At 38.7% G+C, this 23,698-nt stretch overlaps 1 protein-coding gene across 1 annotated transcript in view; it reads right to left on the minus strand.

Moving 5' to 3' along the window:
* DCHS2 (dachsous cadherin-related 2) overlaps nt 1-23,698 on the minus strand; it is a 335,304-nt gene that overhangs the window by 123,378 nt on the left and 188,228 nt on the right. Inside the window, exon 3 of the mRNA XM_072621307.1 lies at nt 22,169-22,400. Within this exon, the coding sequence (XP_072477408.1) occupies nt 22,169-22,400 (232 nt within the window). The remainder of the gene's footprint in view (nt 1-22,168; nt 22,401-23,698) is intronic.

Raw genomic sequence — 23,698 nt, forward strand, 5'->3', positions numbered from 1 at the left:
AATAAATATTTTCCCCCTTTGACTTATGCCTCATCTAACTTTTGGCCACATGAAGTGAATTTTACCACTTTTCAGTCCCTTGGGGAAGAAGGAATCTCATGGGATGTCTCAAAGTATTATAGTTTTAAAGCTTGGTAGGGACCTCAGAGGTCATTCAGTCCAACCCGCTCATTTTACACATGAGGACACTGAGGTCAGAGAGGTCTCAGGACTTGCCAAAGTCACATTGGCACTAAATAGCAAAGCCTGAGTCCTCTCATTGTAATTCAGCATGCCTTTCACCCTGTACCTTTTCCACTGTGCTTACAGAGAGGTCCACTGAAAACGGATGGAAAAATGACAGGGAGAAGGAGAATGGGTTGAAATGGACTTGGGAAATTAATACAGAAGTGGAGTTGTTGCTCTGCTGTGCCAGTGATCCCCTGTGCCAATGACTTACTTATATGCCTTCAAAGTCAATTATAAGCCCTAGTAGTGGAGACTATGAAGCAGCTAGCAAATCCCTTTGAAAGAACATTCCTCAATCAGCCAAGTCAAACAACACTCTTTGTAATATTTGCATATGAACAGCCCTTAGAAAACTGACTTTCCTGGCACATAAAACAATAAACTCTTGATTCCCTGAACAGTTAGAGGGACCAGGACATATAAAATGAAATGAATGGAGTAGGCTGATTTCACCCAAATGTTGTCACGTCTATTTTACACAGTAAGTGGTTGCCTCTTTTTGCTACTGAAATGTTAACTTATTTATGCCACATTTTAAGACTGGTGAAAGTGTGTCAGTTACATATGGATAGGTGGCATTTTCCATTTAATTTACAAATGAAGTACAGTAACAAATTACCCCAAACAACAGGAAACAGAAACTACTTTCACTGGGGGGGAAAGATATTCAGATTAATCTGAGAAGACATTGATTTGTTTATGTTTACCTCATCATGTGCTCTGAGTTACATATCACAGACAACAAAGGGTGATAATATTTACCTATGCTATTCACCTTGTCTTTTTTCCTATTAGTTTAGAGGCAAGAAGCTGCTGTGATAAAGTCCTTTTAAAACTGATTCAGCTAAAATAACAACCTAGAGGCAAAGACTTGTTCTGAGTTACAAGAGCATGACACCTGAAATAGGAAAAGAAATATTGTTAGGTACATCTATTAATTAAGCAACAGTGATTTTCAGTGGCAGGCATGTTCTGGCTGTTAATGACCATCTGGAGAAGATGAGGCGCCCTTGAACCAGTTGGTAATTTATAGTCAGGAAATGCCCTAGCTGTAGGTCATCACTGCTGCCATATGGGCCATGGAATGTTGAAAAGAAGAGGGAAAAAAAAACCAAACCTCAATGTAAAAAAAGTTCTACATGAGGATTATTATTAAAGTTAAGCATCCTAAAAGGAGCCAGATAATCTGTCTTTTCTGTCACAAAGGGAGAAAGAGAACTTCAACAAATTAATTGGAATTCTACCTTTGTAAAATCTCTAGCATACACTTCCTTCTCACTTCTGTCACTACCACCTCTCAGCACCTCACACCTGGACTATTGTAATAGCCTCCTGATGGATCTCCTTTCCATAAGTCTCTCCCCACTCCAATCCATCTTCCACAAAGCTGCCAAAGCAACTCTCTCAAAGCTTGAGTCTGACCATTAACCTCCTTATTCAATAGATCCCAGTGGTTCCCTAATTCCTCCAGGATCAGAGATAAAGTCTTATCTTTGACATTTAAAACTCTTCAGCCTGGCCCTTTCCTAAATGTTCAGTGTTTGTACATTCTCTTGCCCTTCAAACACTGTGACCCACTAGCTACCTTGCAGTCCCTCACTCCTGCACTAGCTACCTATTACATGAACCTAGAATGTTACTCTTGCTTCCTCCCTACCTCTTAGAATTCCTTGTTTTTCTCCAAGACTCAAATGCTACTTTCCTCAAGATCTTTTTCCTGGTTCCCACCCAACTATCCCAAGCTGCTACAACCTTTCCCTTTAACGTTACTTGCCATATATCATGTATATACCTATTAATTTGCATGCTATCTCCTGCATTAGAATGTGAGTTCCTTCAGGGTAGGGATCATGTTTGTCTTTCTTTGTATCCCCAGAACTTAACATAGTACATGACTCAAAATAAGTACTTAATAAATGCCAGCTAGTTGATTGATTAAATAATCATTAAGTTTATGATAAAGTTCATTACATTTATAAATTTTAAAAAGTTTCATGATTTCCTCTTCCAGAAAGCTAAACCTATTGTTACCTTGGTACTACTATATCATCTATACATGTATTGCCTATATCAGATTGCATGCCATCTTGGGGAGGAGAAAATTTAGAACTCAAAGTCTTATAGAAGTGAATGTTGAAAATTAAAAACAAATAAATAAAATTTAAAAAATAAAAATAAAGTTATCTAATGTCCTCTAACTGGAAAACAATGTATTTTACATGATTATTCTTATAATAACCAATATGGCATTTTTAGGATATATAAAGCACCTCACATATAGGATTTCATTTGTTGTGAACCCTAAGACTAGAGTACTATGGATATTATAATCAGCCTTATTTTACAGTTGAGGAAATTGAGATTCAGGGCAGTTACAATCAAAGATAAGACTCATACCAAGGTCTCTACTGGCTTTGACTCTAACATTTTCTCCACTCTACCTTGCTAAGCACAGACAACTTATATGGGATCCAGTGATTAATGAATTACAAAGAGATTGAGGAATATGACTTTCTGTGTTATTGACTCACTAGAATCCAGTGTTCACTGTAGATTAATGAACTGATGATTAATTTTTTGGAGGATTATTTAGAAAATCACTTGAAAAACACTGATTATTCCATTTGTAAATTATGCAAAGAAAATTTATTAAAGAGGATAGATTTGCATAGGAGACAGTCTGGAGAATTTTTTCTATTCTGATTTTTAGAACAGAGGAGATCTGAAATTCTGTGGTAAAATGGAGTAAAAAGTAGAAAGAGCACTTGGACAAATCTCAATCCTGCTACCAACTAGATGTCTGACTTTGGGCAATGAATAAACCTCTCTGTGCCTCAGTTTCTTTATCCGTGCACTGGGAATAATAATGAAGATTTTCACACATACATATATATGTAAAAAGGTTTTGAAAAGTGCAAAGCTGCCATATTAACATAATATACAATAGAGTCTTAGAGAGACTTGGGATTGTTGTCAATGTAGGGATTCTTTCTACCTCTCTGTATCTTACATTCTTTTCAGAAGCCCTCTATAATTTACAAGTTAGTAGCCCTAAAGGATCAGGGAGATTAAATAAATTGCCTATAGCAGGACATGAACCAAGATCTCCTCCTTTCCAAAGGTGGCCCCTCTATCATACACTGCATCATGCTGTCTTTCATGTTAATATAATATAAAGAAGGGGTAACTGATTTACTTAGGTCCACCTCACTTAAAGAGATAAGATGTCCAATTAATCACTCTCACTCTTGGGCCTTAGGCTAAGTGTCAAAAATGTTCATCAAACTGTAGCAATGTTGAGCAAAAAGTATACTGAGATAGGCCAGGGAAATTTGGCCAAGTCCTAGAGGCCATCTATCAGTTTTAAAGAACGAGAGTCATTCAAAAGTTTGGGGCAAGTATGACATTCATCAGCATAATGAGAAGGAACTGCTTGGGGTGGAAGGAAAGGCCACAGCTCTGACTTTATCCTCGGTCTCTTCATCCCCCTCCTCCCACCAAAGGGAGGACTTTGTAAGCTTTGAAAAGTCCAGCCAATGGATTTTGAACTCAGCTTCCCCCACATGTTCTAGTCATATCTCCAGGTCAATCGACAGCAGTTTCTGCATCAGGAGCCAAGGATAGATAGATCCAGAATCAGAGTGCTTGAAGGGAACTCCCTGAGTACCCCAAGAATGGAATGAAAAGACTTTTATTTTTATTTATTTATTTATTTATTTATTTCAAGTTTTCAACATTCATTTTCACAAAATGTAGAGTTTCAAATTTTCTCCCCATCTCTTCCCTCCTCCCACAACAAAACGCTTTGTATTTTGATTGCCCCATTCCACCAATGTGCCCTCCCTTCTAACACCCTTCCTTTCCTTTATCCCCATCTTCTCTCTTGTCCTGTAGGGCAAGATAAATTACTATACCCCGTTAGCTGTATTTCTTATTTCCCACTTATATGCCAAAACAATTCTCAACATTCTTTCCTAAAACTTTGAGTTCCAACTTCTCTTCCTTCCTCCTTCCCCACCCATCCCCACTGAGAAGGCAAGAAATTCAACATAGGCTATGTATGTGTAGTTTTGCAAATGACTTCCATAATAGTCATGATGTGTAAGACTAACTATATTTCCCTCCATCCTATCCTGCCCCCCATTTCTTCTATTTTCTCTTCTGACCTTGTCCCTCTCCAAGAGTGTTTACTTCTAATTACTCTCTCCTTCCATTGCCCTCCCTTCCATCATCCCCCCACCTTGTTTATCCCCTTCTCCCCTACTTTCCTGTAGTGTAAAATAGATTTTCATACCAAATTGAGTGTACATGTTATTCCTTCCTTGAGCCAAATGTAATGAGAATAAGTTTCACTTTTTCCCTCTCACCTCCCCTCTTTTCCCCTCCATTGGAAAAGCTTTTTCTTGCCTCTTCTGTGAACAATAATTTGCCCCATTCCATTTCTCCCTTTATCCTCCGAATATAATCCTCTCTCATCCCTTAATTTTATTTTTTACATATGATCCCTTCCTATTCAACTCACTCTGTGTTGTGTGTGTGTGTGTGTGTGTGTGTGTGTGTGTGTATAATCCCTCCAACTACCCAAATACTGAGAAAAGTCTCAAGAGTTACAAATATTATCTTTCCATGTAGGAATGTTAACAGTTCAACTTTAGAAAGTCCCTTATGATTTCTCTTTCCTGTTTGCTTTTTCATGCTTCTCTTGATTCTTGTATTTGAAAATCAAATTTTCTATTCAGTTCTGGTCTTTTCATCAAGAATGCTTGATAGTCCTCTATTTCATTGAATAACCATTTTTCTCCCTGAAATATTATACTCAATTTTGCTGGGTAGGTGATTCTTGGTTTTAATTCTATTTCCTTTGACTTCTGGAATATCATTTTCTAAGCCCTTTGATCCCTTAATGTAGAAGATGCTAGATCTTGGTTTATCCTGATTGTATGGCCACAATACTTGAATTGTTTCTTTCTAGTTGCTTGCAATATTTTGTCCTTGACCTGGAAACTCTGGAATTTGGCTACAATATTCCTAGGAGTTTTTCTTTTTGGATCTCTTTCAGGAGGTGATTGGTGGATTCTTTCAATATTTATTTTGCCCTCTGGTTCCAGAATCTCAGGGGGGTTTTCCTTGCTAATTTCATGAAAGATGATGTCTAGGCTCCTTTTTTGATCATGGCTTTCAGGCAGTCCCATAATTCTTAAATTGTCTCTCCTGGATCTATTTTCCAGGTCAGTTGTTTTTCCAATGAGATATTTCACATTCTCTTCTATTTTTTTCATTCTTTTGATTTTGTTTTGTAATTTCTTGATTTCTCATAAAATCATTAGCTTTTATTTGCTCCATTCTAATTTTGAAAAAACTATTTTCTTCAGTGAGCTTTTGAACCTCCTTTTCCATTTGACTAATTCTGCTTTTTAAAACATTCTTGTCCTCATTGGCTTTGTGGACCTCTTTTGTCAATTGCATTACCCTACTTTTAAAGGTTTTATTTTCTTCAGCATTTTTTGGGGTCTCCTTTAGCAAACTGTTGACTCGCTTTTCATGATTTTCTTGCATTGCTCTCATTTCTCTTCCCAATTTTTCCTCCACCTCTCTTACTTGATTTTCAAAATCCTTTCTGAGCTCTTCCATGGTCTGAGACCACTGCATATTTATTTTGGAGGTTTTGGATGCAGAAGCCTTGACTTCCTCTGATGATAAGCATATTTCTTCCTTATCCAAAAGGATGGAAGGAAATACCTGTTCACCAAGAAAGCAACTTTCAATAGTCTTATTTTTTCCCCCTTTTTTTGCGCATTTTCCCAGCCAGCTTTTGAGTCCTTTGTCAAGAGGAGGATATGCTCTGGGGACCTGTAAGATCTCAGTGCCTCCAAGGTGGCACAATCAAGGGAAAGGAGTTCACTTCCTGGCCAAGTTCATGGCTGAGATTGAGATCAGCTGCTCAATTCCCTTAGGGGCTTTAAGCTGAGTGCTCCAACAATGGAGGCTGCCTGCTGCCTGCCACAGTCACCACAGCCCACTGCTGCTGCTGCGGCTGCCACCACCTGGAGTTGGGGCTAGGGACGACCCTGCTCCCTTGTCACAGAGGTGAAAAAAACCCTCTCACTGACCTTTGAAGCTGCCTTTGGTGCCTCTGGGTTGATGGATCTATGAACCTCTACTGCTGCTGGGGATTCCTCCCCCGAGGCCTGCTATAGTTCTGCTCCTTCAGGCACAGCATGGCCAAGGCTGGACTATGCTCCACTCTGTGTCCAGTGTGACAGACCTTTCCTGTCAGCCTTGCATGACACCCTGGGCTGGAAATCTCCTCCACTCTGTCGTTCTGTGGCTTTTGCTGTTCTAGAATTTGTTGAGAGTCATACTTCTTAAGTATTTTATGGGCTGTGGGGGAAAGCTAGAGTATGTGCACCTTTCTACTCTATCATCTTGGCTCTGCCCCTGATGAAAAGACTTTTAGCAACTGGGAACTATGATATATCCTTTTGCCATGTGTGCTTTCTAAGCCTGGGTCTGCTTTCTTTGGACTCCTTATTTACTTGTGAGAGAATGGGTCACAGACTTTGGGACAGGAGAGAAAGGATGTTTTGTACCAAGTATATCTGCTGTTTTACTTTAGTAAATACTTCTTTTCAAAAGCCTACTGAAGCCTGTCTGAGGATATGAAAGGCTTCCATGGGGACTTGAGCTGAAAAGATAACGCTTGACATCCACCCCCAAGATCACTGAAAAGAAGACATAGCCAAGTTTTGAGGATCCAAGTCATCAGCAGTAGGAATTTTAATAAAATTCTTAGATCTTTTATGGGAAATAATAATATGGCATTTTCATTATTTCTGTTATACTTTCACCTACTTATCCCAAAGGCATACTGAAAGTGTTATTGATACCTTCTAGAACATATACTTGATTTATATGACAAGTATAACACAAATTAAACAGCTTAGATTTTATTTTCCAATTTATATTCTCTGACTTGCAGGAAAAGGCATACCCTAATTTATGCAACAGCAGAATTTTCTAAATATAGGCTTGGATGGTAAAAGCTATGCACATTGTTGGGCTGGACACATTCTTGGTGTAAAATTAAAGCATTAAACTATCATGAATAAATCTACTTTTAAAAAGTAAGTAGTAATGTATTTTGTCATATATATATAGAATATATATATATATAAGTTAAACCTTATCATCCTCCCTTCTACTAAAAAAAAATGATTAAAAACTTCTACTAAGCTTGTAAGCATTATTTGTGCCTGTCTGGTGTCATGCTGTTAGTAGTACGCATCTTCTGTGTTTTAATTACCTATCATTCTGTGTCTGTAAATATGCTGCACCTCTAAGTTGAGATGTGGTATCCATTATAACGTGAGTAAACAAAGAACAGACCATAGACTTGCCAATATGAACTCTGCCTTTGTTCCTCTGCACTGGCTAGCCACGCTAGGAATAGTTTTTGCTATCACAGATGCTGTTGTTAGAAAAAGAAGAAAACCAAAGGAATTTCCTATGGAAGGAGCTGGGGATGGTGGGGCAACAATCAGACCCAAATGTCAAAACTTGTGGTGAAGTTCTCCCCTTAAAACGGTCTGTATTGGAAACAAATAAAGACGCTAATAGTCAAAAAAGTTTTGTCAAATTGAACAGGACAATCTCAAAACTAAAGAATGGTCCTTTTGAAACTCCTAAAGGGAATGTTACAAACAATAGAAAGTTTAAAATGACATCTAGCCCATAATGGTATTAGTAGTACTTTAAAAAATAGAGCTAATAATAAATATGCCTCTCATGTTTCCTCTTTTTAAAACTCTAAATAGTGTGGTTTGCCTCGTGCCCACATCAAAAGAACTCAGCTAACTGAGGAAAAAGAAAAATGAAGGCCCAATTCAACATCTCCCTCTCCTGGTGCCTAAACACATTTTCCAACGATTTTCTTGGAACCAACAACAAACTTAGAAAACCAGAAACAGAAACAGGAAAATAAACCCACGAGAGAAAAGCAACCACCCCAGGGTCCCACCCCTTCTAACCTCCTCTGTCCCAGGCCTCATCTGAACATGCACACAATGAGTCAAAGAACTCTTGGTTCTTTTTCTTCAAGGAGCCAATTGCTGGAGTCTTGGTCACAGTACAAACAAGAAGGGGCAGAAGAGTTGTAGCCTTCAGAGAGCTGGGTTTGCCAGCTCCATTGGAAATAGTAGTTTGCTTCAAAGAGCACAAAGATAAATAAATACAAAAGATTCTGTAAGAGAACTCTGGAGTAACCTGGGAGAACACGTTGCCTATACTTTATATCTACTTAGCTGTATTACATTTTCTCCAAGAGGATACAAGTTCCTTGGGCGCCAAGCCTGCCTGACTTTGGTCCTTCTATCTCCAGAACATATCACAGTACACAGCATACAACAGGCACTTAATAAGTGCTTATTGGATTAAATTTAGTGATGGCTCAAAAATTTTTAGGGTCTGAAATCTATCTGCTTCATCCTCCCCCTCCACCTACGCACTAAAAACTTATATGTAGGAGTTATTGTAGTCCAATAGTGCAAGGATGAGAAGTGGAATCCCTTTAGTGCAAACATGCATGTACACATGTTCCCATATAAACATGTATATATACATACACATATAAATGTCTGCAAATACATATATATATGTCCATACACATATATATGTAGATATGTATGTATGTGTATAGCAGTATGTTTTCCAAGCTCAGGATGTCCCAAAATGACTCACTCTGTGAAAGAATCAGTAAGAGCTCTCCCCTCTTCATCCCAACTCCATTCTCAGCATCTACATAGGGGTGCTTCTTCTCTTAATCTGGGGGCCAGAAAGTTATCGGTGGACCTTGGGGTATTCTATACAACAAGGGGCAAATAAGAGCTACTCACATTTATAGAGCACTTTTTTTCACAACCGTCCTCTAGGGTTTCATCCTCATTTTAACAGCTGAAAAAATTGAGGTTCTTAGAACTGCCTGGTAATACATAGCTAGTAAGGGTAGAACCAAGATTCCAAGCCAGGTATGTCCTGGATCTAATTCCAGCCCATTTTCCACAATGCCATGCTCCCTCAAAAGTGGGAGGAAGAAAAGGGCATATATAGCCTGTGTCCTTAGTCCTTACGCTCACTTACTTCCTGGGACCCAGGAGGTTTGGGATTATTATCAGGGAGAGAAAAATGTCATGGGACTACTCTCCATAAATTTCCAGAGAATTGTTCCATATGAGTGATTTCAGTCCTGAGAAGGAGGGTGGTACATGTGGTTCTGGTTTACGCAGCTGGCATTTATGCTACTAGTGGAGAATGGCGGAGGAAGGAATTATGGTATTCCATCTAAATTCAGACCACATGGCCATCTGCCAAGGTGATGGATCTGGAGAACAAGAGCAAAGTCCAGAATTTTCCCCTCACGCAAATCTGCTTCATCAGAATCCAGAAGTGATGCCTGGAGTCTTTGTCATAAGAGAACTTGGTCTCAAACGTCTCCCCTCATGCCACACACAGAGGGGAGAACAGGAGGCCAAAAAGCACATCAACGGGACCAAACCAAGAGTTGTTAATACATCCCCAGATGAATGTAACAAGGATTCCAAATGGAATGAAACTTTTCCTGATGCCTTCCTCATTAATGTATGTCTGTTGATCTATTTTGTATTTACTTCCTTCATAGTTAACATTCCACAGAAATTTAAGACATAAAAATTATATACATACATATATACATACATACATATCTATCTATTTATCTATCTATCTATCTATCTATCTATCTATCTATCTATCTATCTATCTATCTATCTATATTCAAACCTCACTACAATTTTGTCAGATGGATGCTTTTATTATCCCTATTTTACAGATGAAGGAACTGAAACTGAGAAAAGTCAAATGATTTGCTTAGGGTCCCATACCTACTAAGTATCTGAAACAGCATTCCAATCAAAGTCTTCTTGACTCTAATCCCAGTGTTTGATCAACAGCTCCCCCAGATTCCTCTATGAAAGCAAGGTAGAAACCTGACCTTGAAGTCAAGAAGGCCCCAGCTCAAATCCCACTTCTAACACATGCTGGCTAGATGCTATGGGGCAAGTCAAGACTTTCATTTTTCTTCCAGTGGTATCAAACTCAAAGAGAAACAGATCCCTGCAGGCTGCTCATAGATTTAGAAAATCACAAATGAACATTATTGTATTTTATTCTTATTTAGCTTGTTAAACATTTCTCAATTACATTTTAATCTGGATATAGCAGTATTCTTGAGTTTGATACCAGTATTGTAGGTTATTCTCCAAGACCATAAGTTTTGTAGACCATAAGTTTCACTGGTGCAGGGAGTTTCCTCACTGGGAAGTTCCTTATGTGCCAATGAAATCACAGGCCTACTCCCCATTTCCTTATATTTTATTTATGTACTTGTTTTCTCTCCATTAGAATGTAAGCCCCTTCAGGATCAAGATTAAGTAACTTTATCTTCAGCACCTAATAGTACCTATTACCTAGTAGGCAGTTAATAAAATGTCTGTTGAATGGATGGTGGGACACAGGCAGTAATAATGGAAGTAAAAACAACACCAAGGTTCAGTTCTCCCTTAGATTCTATTGACCTCAGAGTTAAGGATACTTAGCCCATTGGGGTACAGTTTAATATGTCTAATCAATTACACCACCAATCACTAATATAGAAAAAAGTGCACTGGAGAAATGAGATAGAATAGCCCTGATTGGCAACGGTATGTGAATCACTCAACTTAAATAAGCTTTAAGAATGGTTTCCATTCCAGTTATTACATTTTTACAACTTACCCAAATACTAAGAGAATAATATAAATCATTGAGGTTACTGATTTTGAACTTAGAGGGTCTGGGTTTAAATTCTGACTCTGTCATTTGCCTGTGTGATCTTGGGCAAGTCATGTAACCTCTCAGCTTCAGTTTCCTCATCTGTCAATGAAAAGGCTGTACTAGTTAACTTCTAAGGTCCTTTCCAACTCTAAATCCATCATCATCAAACTACTATAAGGTAAATGAAAGCACTTCTAAAAGGCAGCTGAACTAAAATTAAAGACAATGACTCACTTTTTCCCCGGTTGTGAGAGGCAAGAATTGCTGTGAGCTATCAGATGGAGGAACCCCTTCCCCACCAGGCAGCCATATGCCCATGAACACATGGTGGCACCTCTGCTTTTTTTCTGTCTTGGTCATATTTAACCTTTCTGATCTTGAGTGAATGTACATGCTTTAATGGAAGTACCCAAATCACCATTAAGATTGTAAAACCTATCATAGCCATCCAAGGTGTCATTGACAATTCAATGAGTTAGTCAGTCAATCAATATTTATTATGTACCTATATGTGCCGGTTACTATGCTAAGAACTAGGAAAGCAAAAAAAGACAATAGACGGTGCCCACCTTTGACACATAAAAAGTAGCTGAAAAGACAGGGGACAGTTGGCAGAGGAAGGGTACCTGGAAGATGAAGACCTACATCCAGGTGGAACAAGATGAGCAGACTGTACTGGGCACCCTCCATAAATGGAGGACGTGGGAGGAACTCTCGGATGCCCATACTCAATCTTTTCCAATCAGAGGGAGAGAAGGGATCCTAAGTCAAGGAGGTACTGGAAAGGAGTGAGTTTCAGCACCAACTACAACTGTTGTCCTAAAGCTGGTGACAGCAGTTACTGGTTAAATTAAGGACCCAGACCTGATGAGTAAGGGAGCAACTCATCCATAAGCTAGGCTTCACTCAGAAGTGAATTTGATAAAGATTCCAGAGGAAGAAGACAATGACTGTTCTGGGAGGAATTCATTCCCCAGAGGGATTAGGGAGAGGGTTCTTTGTTTTTGTTGTTTCAGTAGCCACTTTAAATTTGAACCCACTATCCCCAGAGTCCAAGGTTTAGAGAAGGGAGGATATGCTCCCACTGTGAGATGTTACTGCACTACAGTACTTGCTATAACTTTTCAGTAAATATGCCTTTGTAAAAGCTAATTAAAAGAAAACAATAATGGTAGTAACTAATATTGGTACCCAAAGACATAAGGAACCCCACTACCTCCTCTTGGTAGGGAGGTGAGGAACACAAGTACTAAATGAGGCATACACTGCTAGATGGGGTCACTGTGTAGGGTGACTTTGCTTAATTGTTTGTCTTTGCTATAAGGTGGGTTCAGTTTATCACAAAGTGTATGTGGGTTTTTTTTTTTTAAAGATACTAATAGAACTTCCCAGTAAAATAAAATAAATTATCCAAGCATTCTGGATATGCCTGACTTTAATTTTCTTTAAAATAAATGCAGCAATATATCTACTTCTTAATTACTCATGGTAACAGCAGAAAAAACTCTGAGTACAAGAAACTCATAGATAACTGAGAAACCCAATTTTCTACAACATCTTTATCTGTTCTCCTATTAAATCCTTTACTAATGCTGGAAAATAATCTGATTTGAGTTTCACCTTTTCCTTCTCACCTTCCATAATTGCAAATGGCCAAAAATAATTATTGCTGAGAGAAAAAAAGGGATAAGATAAATCACAAACCAGATGGTTTGTTCCTAAATATCAGAAACTGAGAGTTCTGATTTATCTTCTAAAGAAACAATCAAAATACTTATAGTAGTCATTGGAAATAAAAACTTTTACTAATGTCAGATGCTTAATGGAACAAATAGGCAGATTCCACCATACAGCACCTTCTTTTTTAAAAAATTTATTTTTAGTTTTCAACATTCACTTCCGTAAAATTCTGAGTTCTAAATTTTCTCTCCCTTTTTTCCCTCCCCCCCATCCAAGACTGCTTGCAATCTGATATAGACTCTACATATATATTCGTATTAAACATGTTTTCACATTAGTCATGTTATAAAGAAGATTAAAACCAATGGGAAGAACCATGAGAAAGAAAAACAAAACAAAACAGAAGAGAGAGTACGTAAATAGTGTCCTTCCCTCTGCATTCAGAATCCATGGTTCTTTCTCTGCATGTGGATGGCATTCTTCATTATGAGTCTTTTGGAGTTTTCCTTGATCCTTGCATTGCTGAGGAGAACTAAGCTTATCGAACTTAATCACTGCACGACGTGGCTGTAACTGCATACAATGTTCTCCTGGTTCTGCTCACTTCACTTGGCATCAGTTCATATAAGTCTTTTCAAGTTTTTCTGAACTCCACTTGCTCATCATTTCTTATAGCACAATAGTATTCCATTACATCCATATACCACAACTTGTTCAGCCATTCCCCAATGGATGGGCATTCCCTCAATTTCCAATTCTTAGCCACCACAAAAAGAGCCACTATAAATATTTTTTTTGTACATGTGGGTCCTTTTCCCATTTTTTTATCTCTTTGGCACACAGACCTAGAAGTGGCATTGCTGGGTCACATGGTATGCACAGTTTTATAGCCCTTTAGACATAGTTCAAAATTGCTCCCTAGAATGGTTGGATCAGTTCACAACTCAGCCAACAATGTATTAGTGTTCCAATTTTCCCACATCTCCAATATTTCTCATTTTCCTTTTCTTTCATATTAACTAATATGATAGGTGTGAGGTGGTACCTCAGAGTTGTTTTAATTTGCATTTCTCTTATCAATAGTGATTTAGAGCATTTTTTTATATGACTATTAGACAGCTTTAATTTCTTCCTCTGAAAACTGACCGTTTGTATCCTTTGACCAATTATCAATTGGGAAATGACTTGTATTCTTATAAATTTGATTCAGTTCTCTATATATTTTAGAAATAAGGTCTTTATCAGAAACACTGACTGTAAAAACTGTTTCCAAGCTTTCTGCCATTGCATTGACTTTCTTTGTTCAAAAATTTTTCAGTTTAATGTAATTAAAATCATCCATTTCACATTTCATAATGTTCTCTATCTCTTGTTTGGTCATAAATTCTTCTCTTCATAAATCTGACAGATAAACTACTCCCTGCTCTCCTAATTTGCTTATAGTATCAGCCTTTATATCTAAATTGTGTGCCCATTTCGACTTTATCTTGGTATACAGTACAACACCTTTTCACATGAATATTCACCCCAGCTGAGCAAAATTGGAACTCTTTGCTGCCACTGAAAATTTCATTCTCTTCCTCTTTATCCTACTGTATTCCCTATTCTACTATCGCTGGATACCTCTTTCTTCCTCTTAGCCAGCAGATGCTCTCACCCTCCCCTGCCCAGGAGTATGGTCTCTAAGTTGTGAGATAGGACCAATAGCAAAGGGAAAAGAAAGGGAGTAATGGGAGACAAGTTTTCAACCCCAACACATCTCTTCCTATCAGTTCCTTCTTGTCACTACAGTCAGGAAAGCAGGGTGGTTGAGCTATAGGAATAATGTGCCTATCAGGATAGCAGCCTCTCTCCCATTCTGAGATTGTCTACTAACAGCAGCTAAAAGTGGAAAGGGCACAAGCTTCTGGCTTGGTGTCCCCAACTTGGCATTTAGATTGTGGCTGTAGAACTGGTTACGTTGGAAAGAAAAAAGCTAGATGAGGCCTCTCTTCGTGGCTGAGCAGTGTAAGGAGTCTAGTTACCTGAGTAGTTCTCCCTCTGTGTCTATGTCTCCCTGCAGCAAAGGGAAGGAGGCTATAGTATGAGAAGCATTTGCTATGAGAAAAGTGGAAACCTATCCAACTGAAAATGACCACCTTAACACTGTGCCTTATCCCCATTTTATTCTTTCTCATCCTTTCTAGCCTCCTAGTGAGCATTTTATGATGGAAGCAAGTCAAGAAAAAAAGCAATCAAAATGGGCACAAGGAAGCCAGGACAAGAAGGAAAACCCCAGCCCCAAAGATTTCCCATTACCATTCTTTATCCACATAACTATTCCCCTATTTCTAACTTGATACTACCAACTCTGCCCTCTCTTTCACACCCCTCTCCCAGCTGCTGACATCCCATGACTACCCTTCCACTTCCCCACCCCATCTAGATCACAGGCCTTAGGGCAAAACCACTGAGGCCATTTGTTCAGAATGTGCATGGAGCTTGAAAATCAAATTCTCCATGACTTATTTAGCAGCACAAGATCATAGATATAGAACTTGAAAGGACCTTAGAGGGCATTGAGCTGAACCCTGTAATTCTGTGCAGGAGAAAACACTGAGGCTGAGGGAAATAAAGTGAGTAGATCAGGACCACACAAGAAATAATTAAATACCCTCATTATTTCTACAATTCATAGGACCTTTGGAAGTTGCCTACACTCAATAAGAAACTATAAACATTTGCTTAAGCATTAAAGTCCTTCTGTGAAAAGAGTCACTGTTCTGGTTGCTAAGGATAATATACAGTCTGGATACAATGTAGCCCCTGCCCTCATGGGACTTAAAGTCTAGAAAGAAGATATGAAACATATACAAGTAACAGTAACCCAAAATGTTATACGCACACATATGAAGTAAGTAGGCAGAAACTATGTCTTTAGGAAGTTTCCAGGAGAAAGCTGGAGTTGGTCAGCAAAAGTTCCCCAGTAAAGACAGAATTTGAGCTTGGATTTAAGTATTGGATAGGAATTCAAAAGTCAAAAACACAGTGTGAGGACCTTCTAGGCAATAGAATTGCTACGTAAGCAAAAGCAGGAAAGGAGGCAAGAGCACAATATGCAGAATGGCAGAAAACAGCATAAGTTGACTACGGCATAGAATATATGGAGAGAAACAGTCTGAAAGTAGATGGTAGGCACTATGTTGCACAGGGCATTGAATGCCAGGTCAAAAAAAGAGTCTGAATTTTACTTGGAGAGCAAGAGACAAACATCAAGATCTTTGAACGGATGACAGCTATGATCAGATCTATATGTAAGGAATATTAATCTGGCATCAAACGAAGGACAAATTAGAGGGGGAAGGAGTAGTGCCAGGAAAAAGTATTAGATGCATATTACAGTAGTCTAGGGAGAAAATAATGAAGGTCTTTAATAGGATGATGGCATTGGGAATAAAAAAGAGACAGATGTCCCCAAAAAGTATTCTGGAGGCTTTGTAACTGATCATATATGGGGAGCAAGGGAGAGATGAGCTCAAGATAGTGCAAGGTTGTAAACGGGAAAGACTAAGTGAATGGTGGTACCTGAGAAAGAAAGAGTCAAGTCAGAAGGGGTGATAGAAGTAGGAAAGAGAGTAATATATGTATTAGATATGTGGATCTTGAGGTGGCAGTGGAAGATTCAGGCAGAATGCATAACTCTGTCTCCTAACTGTGCATTTGCCATAGTCAGACCCATACTTGGGATGTACTTCCTCTTCACTGTTATTCCTCACAAACCTTGTCTTCTCATAAAGGTCCAGCTCAGATGTGATCTCCTCACTGAAGCTGCCCATTTCTTCCATTCTTAGGTGTTCTCATCCTCCTCCCTTTTCCTTGTATTCTGGACCCTCCTGGCTTAAGAATGATTATCAATAGTAACCATTGCTGTTTCCCTCCCAGCCTGATGTCCTTTTTTTGTATACCTCATTAAAGGGGCCATCCCCTGGCTACTTCTTAAAGAGGTCTATTCACTGAGTAGGCGTTACCTCACTCTAAGTGAGTTCCTGAATAGACCTTGGCCTAAAGGGGTCAAACTCTCCCAGTGTATCCTGGGTCATCTCCAGTCATCCTGATGAATATCTGGTAACTGGATTCAGATGACTCTGGAAGAGAAGTGAGGCTGGTGACCTGCATAGTCCTCCCTCATTCAAAATTTGTGCAAGTCATGTCATCATTTCTCTGATAGCATGGTCTTCTTTGACAATGAAGGACAAACACAATAACAACGACTACACTTATTAGTGTACACATTGTATCCTCCAAGTAGAATATAAGGTCCTTGAGGGTAGGAACTATTTGGCTCAAAACAAACTATATTTGTTTTTGGGGGTGCTTTTGTTTTTATATCCCCAGCATCTAAAGTGATTCCTGGCACATAGTAGGAGTTTAACAAATGCTTGATCAAATTGAATTGCAGCATCAAGTAGGTAAGTAGAGGTTTGGATCTAGACCTAAGAAGGGTGATCAAGAGTGGAAATATGATAGGCACTGAGGTAATAGTTAAAGATGTGTAATTACAAAGGATTGTTTAGAGAGGTTAGAGAAGATCCTTTGTTGCAGAACCTACTATGCCTCCTTTGCTGGCTCCACTCAAGAAATAAGAAAAAGGGCCACCACAGGAAATATAACATGATCAAAGTGAAAGGCAGAGGGAGAACCAAGGGAGGGTGGACAAGGGAGGACCACATGTCTGATAGGAGGAACACTAACAAAGGTAATTGGATAAGAGATTATTGGTGATATTTTTTTGAGAAAAGCAGTTCCTAAAGAAGAGTGTGGAAGGAAGGTAGATTTCATGTTGGTCAGGAAAGAATGCTTAGCGAGGAAGTAGAAACACAAAATGTAGACATCTTTTTTTTTAAATGAAACTTAGCGGTAGGGCTGAGGAGAGACATGGGACAATAACTAGGTGAAATAGCAAGGTCAAGGGAAGTAAGGGACCATTTCATTTTGCCTTTGTCTTCCCAGAACCTGGCACAATGCCTTCACAAATGCTTCCTGTTTGGTTGATTAAGGGAGTTCCCTGAGCTGGTCTGTAGCCAAATGCAAAAGAACTAGTGATGAAGACAGTGAAGATTCATGGGAGAAAGAAGACGGCTGCTGAGCCAGGTCTAGGAGACTTGGTGGGATAAAGAAGAACTGACAGTCAGAGAGAGAGAGAGAGAGGGAGGGAGAGAGATTAGCTTTAGCACATAGTGAAGCTTTTTACTCTGACAAAGTGAGAGAGGCAACATTGATGTTCAGAACATTTGAGGCTCAGAAATTCTGAGATGCAAAACAGGAAAGGGGGAAGTGACCATCAGGTGATTTTGACCTTATTGGTGTATCCCAATGATAAATCATTGTTGTAGAACCTGTTAAATGCTATTGCTACTTATTTCCTAGTTTGGAGTTTCTACCACACTTATTATTATATACACAATCATATTTTTGCTCTTAGTATTTTGTAAATAAAAGTGTCACCTTTTATCTGAGAAATATAAATGAAGTGATATTGCTGGCTATGGAATATATATGAATACACATATTTATAAATATCCGTGTGAATATATGGTTATATATATTTACCTTCTTAGTATCACAGACAGCTCTCTATACATACATAAATACTTGCTGTGTTTGTTCTTCATTCTCAAAGAGGACCATGACATCAAGGTGAGGACATGACTTGCTGATGACTTTGATTTGAGGGAGGGAGGGCTGTGCAAGGTCATCAACCTCACTTTCTTCTCCTGAGCCATCTGGGTCCAGTGGCCTGATACTCATCAGGATGACTGGAGATGTCCCAGCACACAATGTGTGACCCTGGCCATTTTAGGTTAAGGTCTTTTCAGATTCTCACTTTGAGTGAGATACACCCATTCAATGAATAAGCATCTTTAAGTAGTTACTCAAGGGATGGCCCTTTTTAATTAAAAAAAATCAAACTGGAAGGGTAAAACCCTCAAGGTTCCAGGGTAAAAGAGAAACAGTTACTTTTTAGTATTTATATTCACTCTGTGCTAGGTAGGAGGGATAAATACCTATGTGAGTGTATAAATATATATATGTGTGTGCATATATATATTCATATATATATATATATACATATGCATATATATTTCTGTGTGTGTATACACACATACATAGAGAACTTTTAATAGGCTAAGGAGATCATTGGTAGTTATTCTGAAACTTTAGTCTTAGCAAGCTGCCTAAGATATCAAAAACTGACACCCCAAATCATACAGTCTGTATCAGAGATAGGACTTGAACCCAGGTCTTCCTGACTCAAACTAGCATTCTATTCAGTCTTCCACAGTGCCTCTCATTTTTTTTTTCAAATAGCAGAAAATCAATCCAAGCCTCGGAGAAAATAGGCAACGTTTGGATGATCACATGGCCCAGGAAGTGGCCAGAGTAAGGACTTAGGACTTCAAGCTAGACTCCGAGTTAGTTCAGGGGCACAGAATAGAAGCTTAAGAATGTTTACTGACTGACTAATTTATTCCATTCTACCAAATTGTGTCTCAGTTGTGTTCATAACTTCAAATAACCAATTTACAAACAAACCTTTTGCATAAAACTCGTCCAAATTTGGGGAATTGCCTGTGTAGTAGATTCTCTTTTCTACCCTAAAAAACCCCCAGTAACTCTTCATAATGTTGTTTGATATTCTGTAACTAAAGGTTATATTAAAGTATTACCAGACTTCATGAATTACTCATGAGCCCTGATTAAGTACAACCAGATTCTAAGTGTTATAAGGTTGGGAATAGTGTCTTCAACCCAAATGCTCCCACATCAAAAAATGCCAGCAATAATGACCTTGGGCTACTTCCATTATGAATTTGGTCCTTGCTTTATAAAAAGGCTATGATGCTAGCATGAGATAACGACAACGTCAAGTGTTCCCAGTGATTAAGCCAAGGCATTTACCTCATAACAAATACCAGAACTGGGAGCATGTGGCTAAAGGTGGAGTATCAGAACAACTCAGGGCCCTTTCTATTAGAATACAGTGCATCTTATCCATCTCCAATGTCCAACAGGGGGAGCTGAGGGCAGCATCTCTGATGTTTAGAAACCTTCAGCTAAATGCTTTTAGAGATTGTGTTCCCTGATTATTGATTGACCTATATGTTTTTGGCAACTACCATGCCCTAGAGGCCCTGATTTGACAGGGAGTTAAGGTCCATGGTTAAAGTAAATTATGAAAATGCCAAGATAAGCAGTCTGACTTCCTAAAAAGATTAGTTTCTTCTGTTCTTTGGAATGTTTTGGGGGCTACGTCACTGGCATTGTTTTTGAACAAGGAAAGATCTGTCTTCAGATGACTGCCAGAGTAAACATCTAATCCCCTGGACAGTACCACACAAGAGCCGAAGATTGCTAAACCACATGAAGTAAACTACACAGGTTAAAAAGCAAGTTAATCTCAGTCCCTTGGGACTTTCTGGGAAGGTGGGGAATGAACAACAAGCAGGAAGGTTGAGAAAGCACAGACTTAAAGGATGACCAGTTTACCTGCCTCAGAGTTCTGCTAATCTAAAACGAACACAGCATCCTTTGCTACTTGCCCTCTGTAGTCATAGAATGCTCCCATGCTCAGGCCAACAGCTGCTGTACTCCACCTTGAGACGTGGCTCCCAAACAGATGTTTTTTAGCAAGCTATAGTTCAAGAGTTATGGGATTCCATAATTCCTAGTCATTATAAACACACATCACACCCTTTCTTTGCAAACGTCAAACATTCTAAAGGAATTGACAGAAAAGGCAAATTTAGTTTCTTTTTATTAAACTTTTTACTCCCTCCAAACATGTCTTAATATGCATACCTTGATACTTTGGTGTATCATTGTTCTAGACCTTAGAAGTCATCTAATGAATCCTTTCATTTAGAAGGAAAACTGAGGAAACCGAGGTCCAGGATAAGTACTTGCCCAAGAGTGGGATAGGGAAATAATTGACTTACCATAAGATCATAGAGTTAGGGCTGGAAGTGATCCTGAAAGCTCTAGTAGGACTCCTTAATTTTATAGATGAGGACATAGAGACTCAGGGCAGTTAAGTGGCTCACCCAGTTTTACAGAGAAAATGAATGGCAGAGTTAATAACTGAACCTGGGTTCTCTGTCTCTGGTTTCTCTCTACTCAGTGGCACAATGGATAGAGTTCTAGTCCTGGAGTCAGGAAGATCTGTGTTTGAATAGAACCATAGACACGTACCATCTTGAGCTTGGGCAAATCACTCTGTTTGCCTCTTTCTTCGACGGTAAAATGAGGCTAATAATAGCACTTACTTCATAGGTTTGTTGTAAAGTGCTTAGCCTGATTCCTAGCAGATGCTATAAAATGCTTATTCCCTTCTTTCCACTCCCTCACCTTGGTGCGGAATGCAATTGATTTACATGACCACGTTCTTTACTTCTTTTCTTTTAATTTATTGTGGTTTCTGGTTTTAACTCCATAATCATTTCCTCTTGAGTTTCTTTTCAATTCCACCCCTCACTGTCCTCTAAGCCCTTCCTTGTAACAGAGCATTTAAGCAGTCAACCAACATAGGAAGTCTCTGACGGTGTAGACTACACTCCACATTTGCACATCCTGCTTTTCTATTCCATGTCTTTCGTGAATCTCCCACAGAGATTCTATGCTTGTCAGCTCTAGAGGCTTTTCCCTGGCTCGCTGAAGACCTAGTCATGTAAGTGGCTGCTAAAGCAGACACTTGGAGTTTCAAAATTTCCCTATTTTCTAAGATACTTAAATATCTTTCCACTAACAATAAACAGAGGAAAGTGATGCTTTACAGAAACCAATGATTCTTCAGAAAGATAGATGCCTTTGGTGCAAAAATTACTCTGTACCTGGTGTCCTTTGGAATAATGGATTTTTTCTTAATGTGAAAAAAACTCATTTACTGCCTTCATTTTACAGATGAAGAAAAAGAGCATCAGAGAGACTGTGACCCACTGACGGTTTCATAGCTAGTTAGACTCCAGTTCTTCTGAGGGTGGCTCAGTGTTCTTTTCATTGATTTTATTTGTCAGTACCTGAAAATGATGCTTCCAAGTATAGAAAGTTAATAAGTGAACATTTTAATAAGCAAGACAACCTTCCCAGAAAGGGTATTTTAATATACTACAGATTGGACAAAAAATAATAATAACATATTTCATTTAGAGGTTATGTATTGGCAAAATAGCTTTTTTGCTCATCTTTCTTGAGCATTAATTACATATCATCCAATTCTTTATAACAAAGTATCATTTATTGTAAGAAATAGCTCCATATTTTCCAAACAAGCCAATCTAATTTTCTGGTTCTTGTACTCTCACTCTCACAAAAAAACTATTGCTTTCAGAAGAAAATCATCCTAAGATTGATTCTAGCCCGGCCTAAATTTCTCACATACCTGTGGCAGAGTCAACTGTGAAAAGAGAGGAGAAGTCTCCTGGAATGAGCTCATAGGCCACCTCTCCATATACTCCAGCATCCCGGTCAGTAGCGACAACATTGAGAATCTCCGTGCCTGGTTGTGTGTGACCACTGATGCTCGTCACGTAGGAGGCCGGGCTAAAAACAGGTTGATTATCATTTACGTCCTTCAGTTCCACTCGAACAAAAGCTTGGGCGCTTAGTCCACCCTGTTGGATAAATGAGAAACTATTAAAAACACAGCTCTGCTAAATGATGGATGGCAGGATAACCAGCAGACTGAAAACAGAATGGAATTCTTAAACAACGAACATTTTTTTTTAAATTACAGCACTTTTAACCATAAGACACCAATTCTTAGTATTCTTAGTAATACTGTGTAATACTTTAACTGTTTATTAAACCACTAAGCAGGTTATACAGATAGGTATTATATCTCAAGAGTAGAGATACCCAAATGACATAAGTCCCAGTGTCTCAGTTGCTAGTGCTTTTTTCTCTAAGGTTACCTTGAATGTAGTCTGAATATACTTTCTATGTATATATGTAGTTATCCATATCCATACTGTCTCCTCTTTAAGTATGTGCTTCTCAACAGGAGGAATCATTTTCCTTTTTGTCTACCTTTTTTTTTCATTTGGCATAGAGTAAGGACTTAATAACTGTTTGCTGAATGATTCAAGTACTCTTGGTATTTATGTTAAAGTATTACACCTTTAAATAGGGTATTGTTGGGGGAACCTAGGAGGTTCGTCTTTTCTGCTCTCACATCTTCTTTTTGGGTAGGCCTTTCTCCCTGATTTCAGATCTCTCTCTCTGTCTCTCTGTGTCTGTCTCTGTCTCTCTCTGTCTCTGTCTCTCTGTTTCTGTCTCTCTCTGTCTCTCTGTCTCTGTCTCTGTCTGTCTCGCACACACACACACACACACACACACACACACACACACACACACACACACACACACACACCTCCTAATGATACTAATAGGTAGATTTTAGAGCAGAAGTAACCTTGAGTCCATCAAATCTAATCACCTCTTTGTTTAAGGAATATGATAGGTATTCTTTTTCACCAGCATAAACATTAGCTATTTTGTTTTTAAAATGATACAACTGAGACTCAAGAGAGATTAAGTGACTCGCTTAATGTCCTTCTTATTGCTGGTTTGTTTTTTTTTTGCTAAGTAGTTCTCGGAAGTAAGAACTGAACCCAGATCTTTCTGCTGCTAAATTCAGTGCCCTATCTACTACTCCTCTCTAATTTTAATTGTCCAGATTCCCTCTACCACCACCTGGTCAGGCCTATTCTCCATATATTATTATTCAGGCTCCAAACCTAGCCTTCTTCTCTCTCCTCATCAAAATTCAATCATCTTAAGTCTCATTCCCTCAGGGTCTAAATGCCTTCCTGCTAATAGGATAAATTATTTCAAGATAGGGTGTTAATGATTTCTAAGAGCCTAATGTTAGGGTCCTGATTGATTAGCCATCCTTGGCAATATCATAATC

Source organism: Notamacropus eugenii, chromosome 6, assembly GCF_028372415.1.
Source record: "Notamacropus eugenii isolate mMacEug1 chromosome 6, mMacEug1.pri_v2, whole genome shotgun sequence".
Lineage (NCBI taxonomy): Eukaryota > Metazoa > Chordata > Mammalia > Diprotodontia > Macropodidae > Notamacropus > Notamacropus eugenii.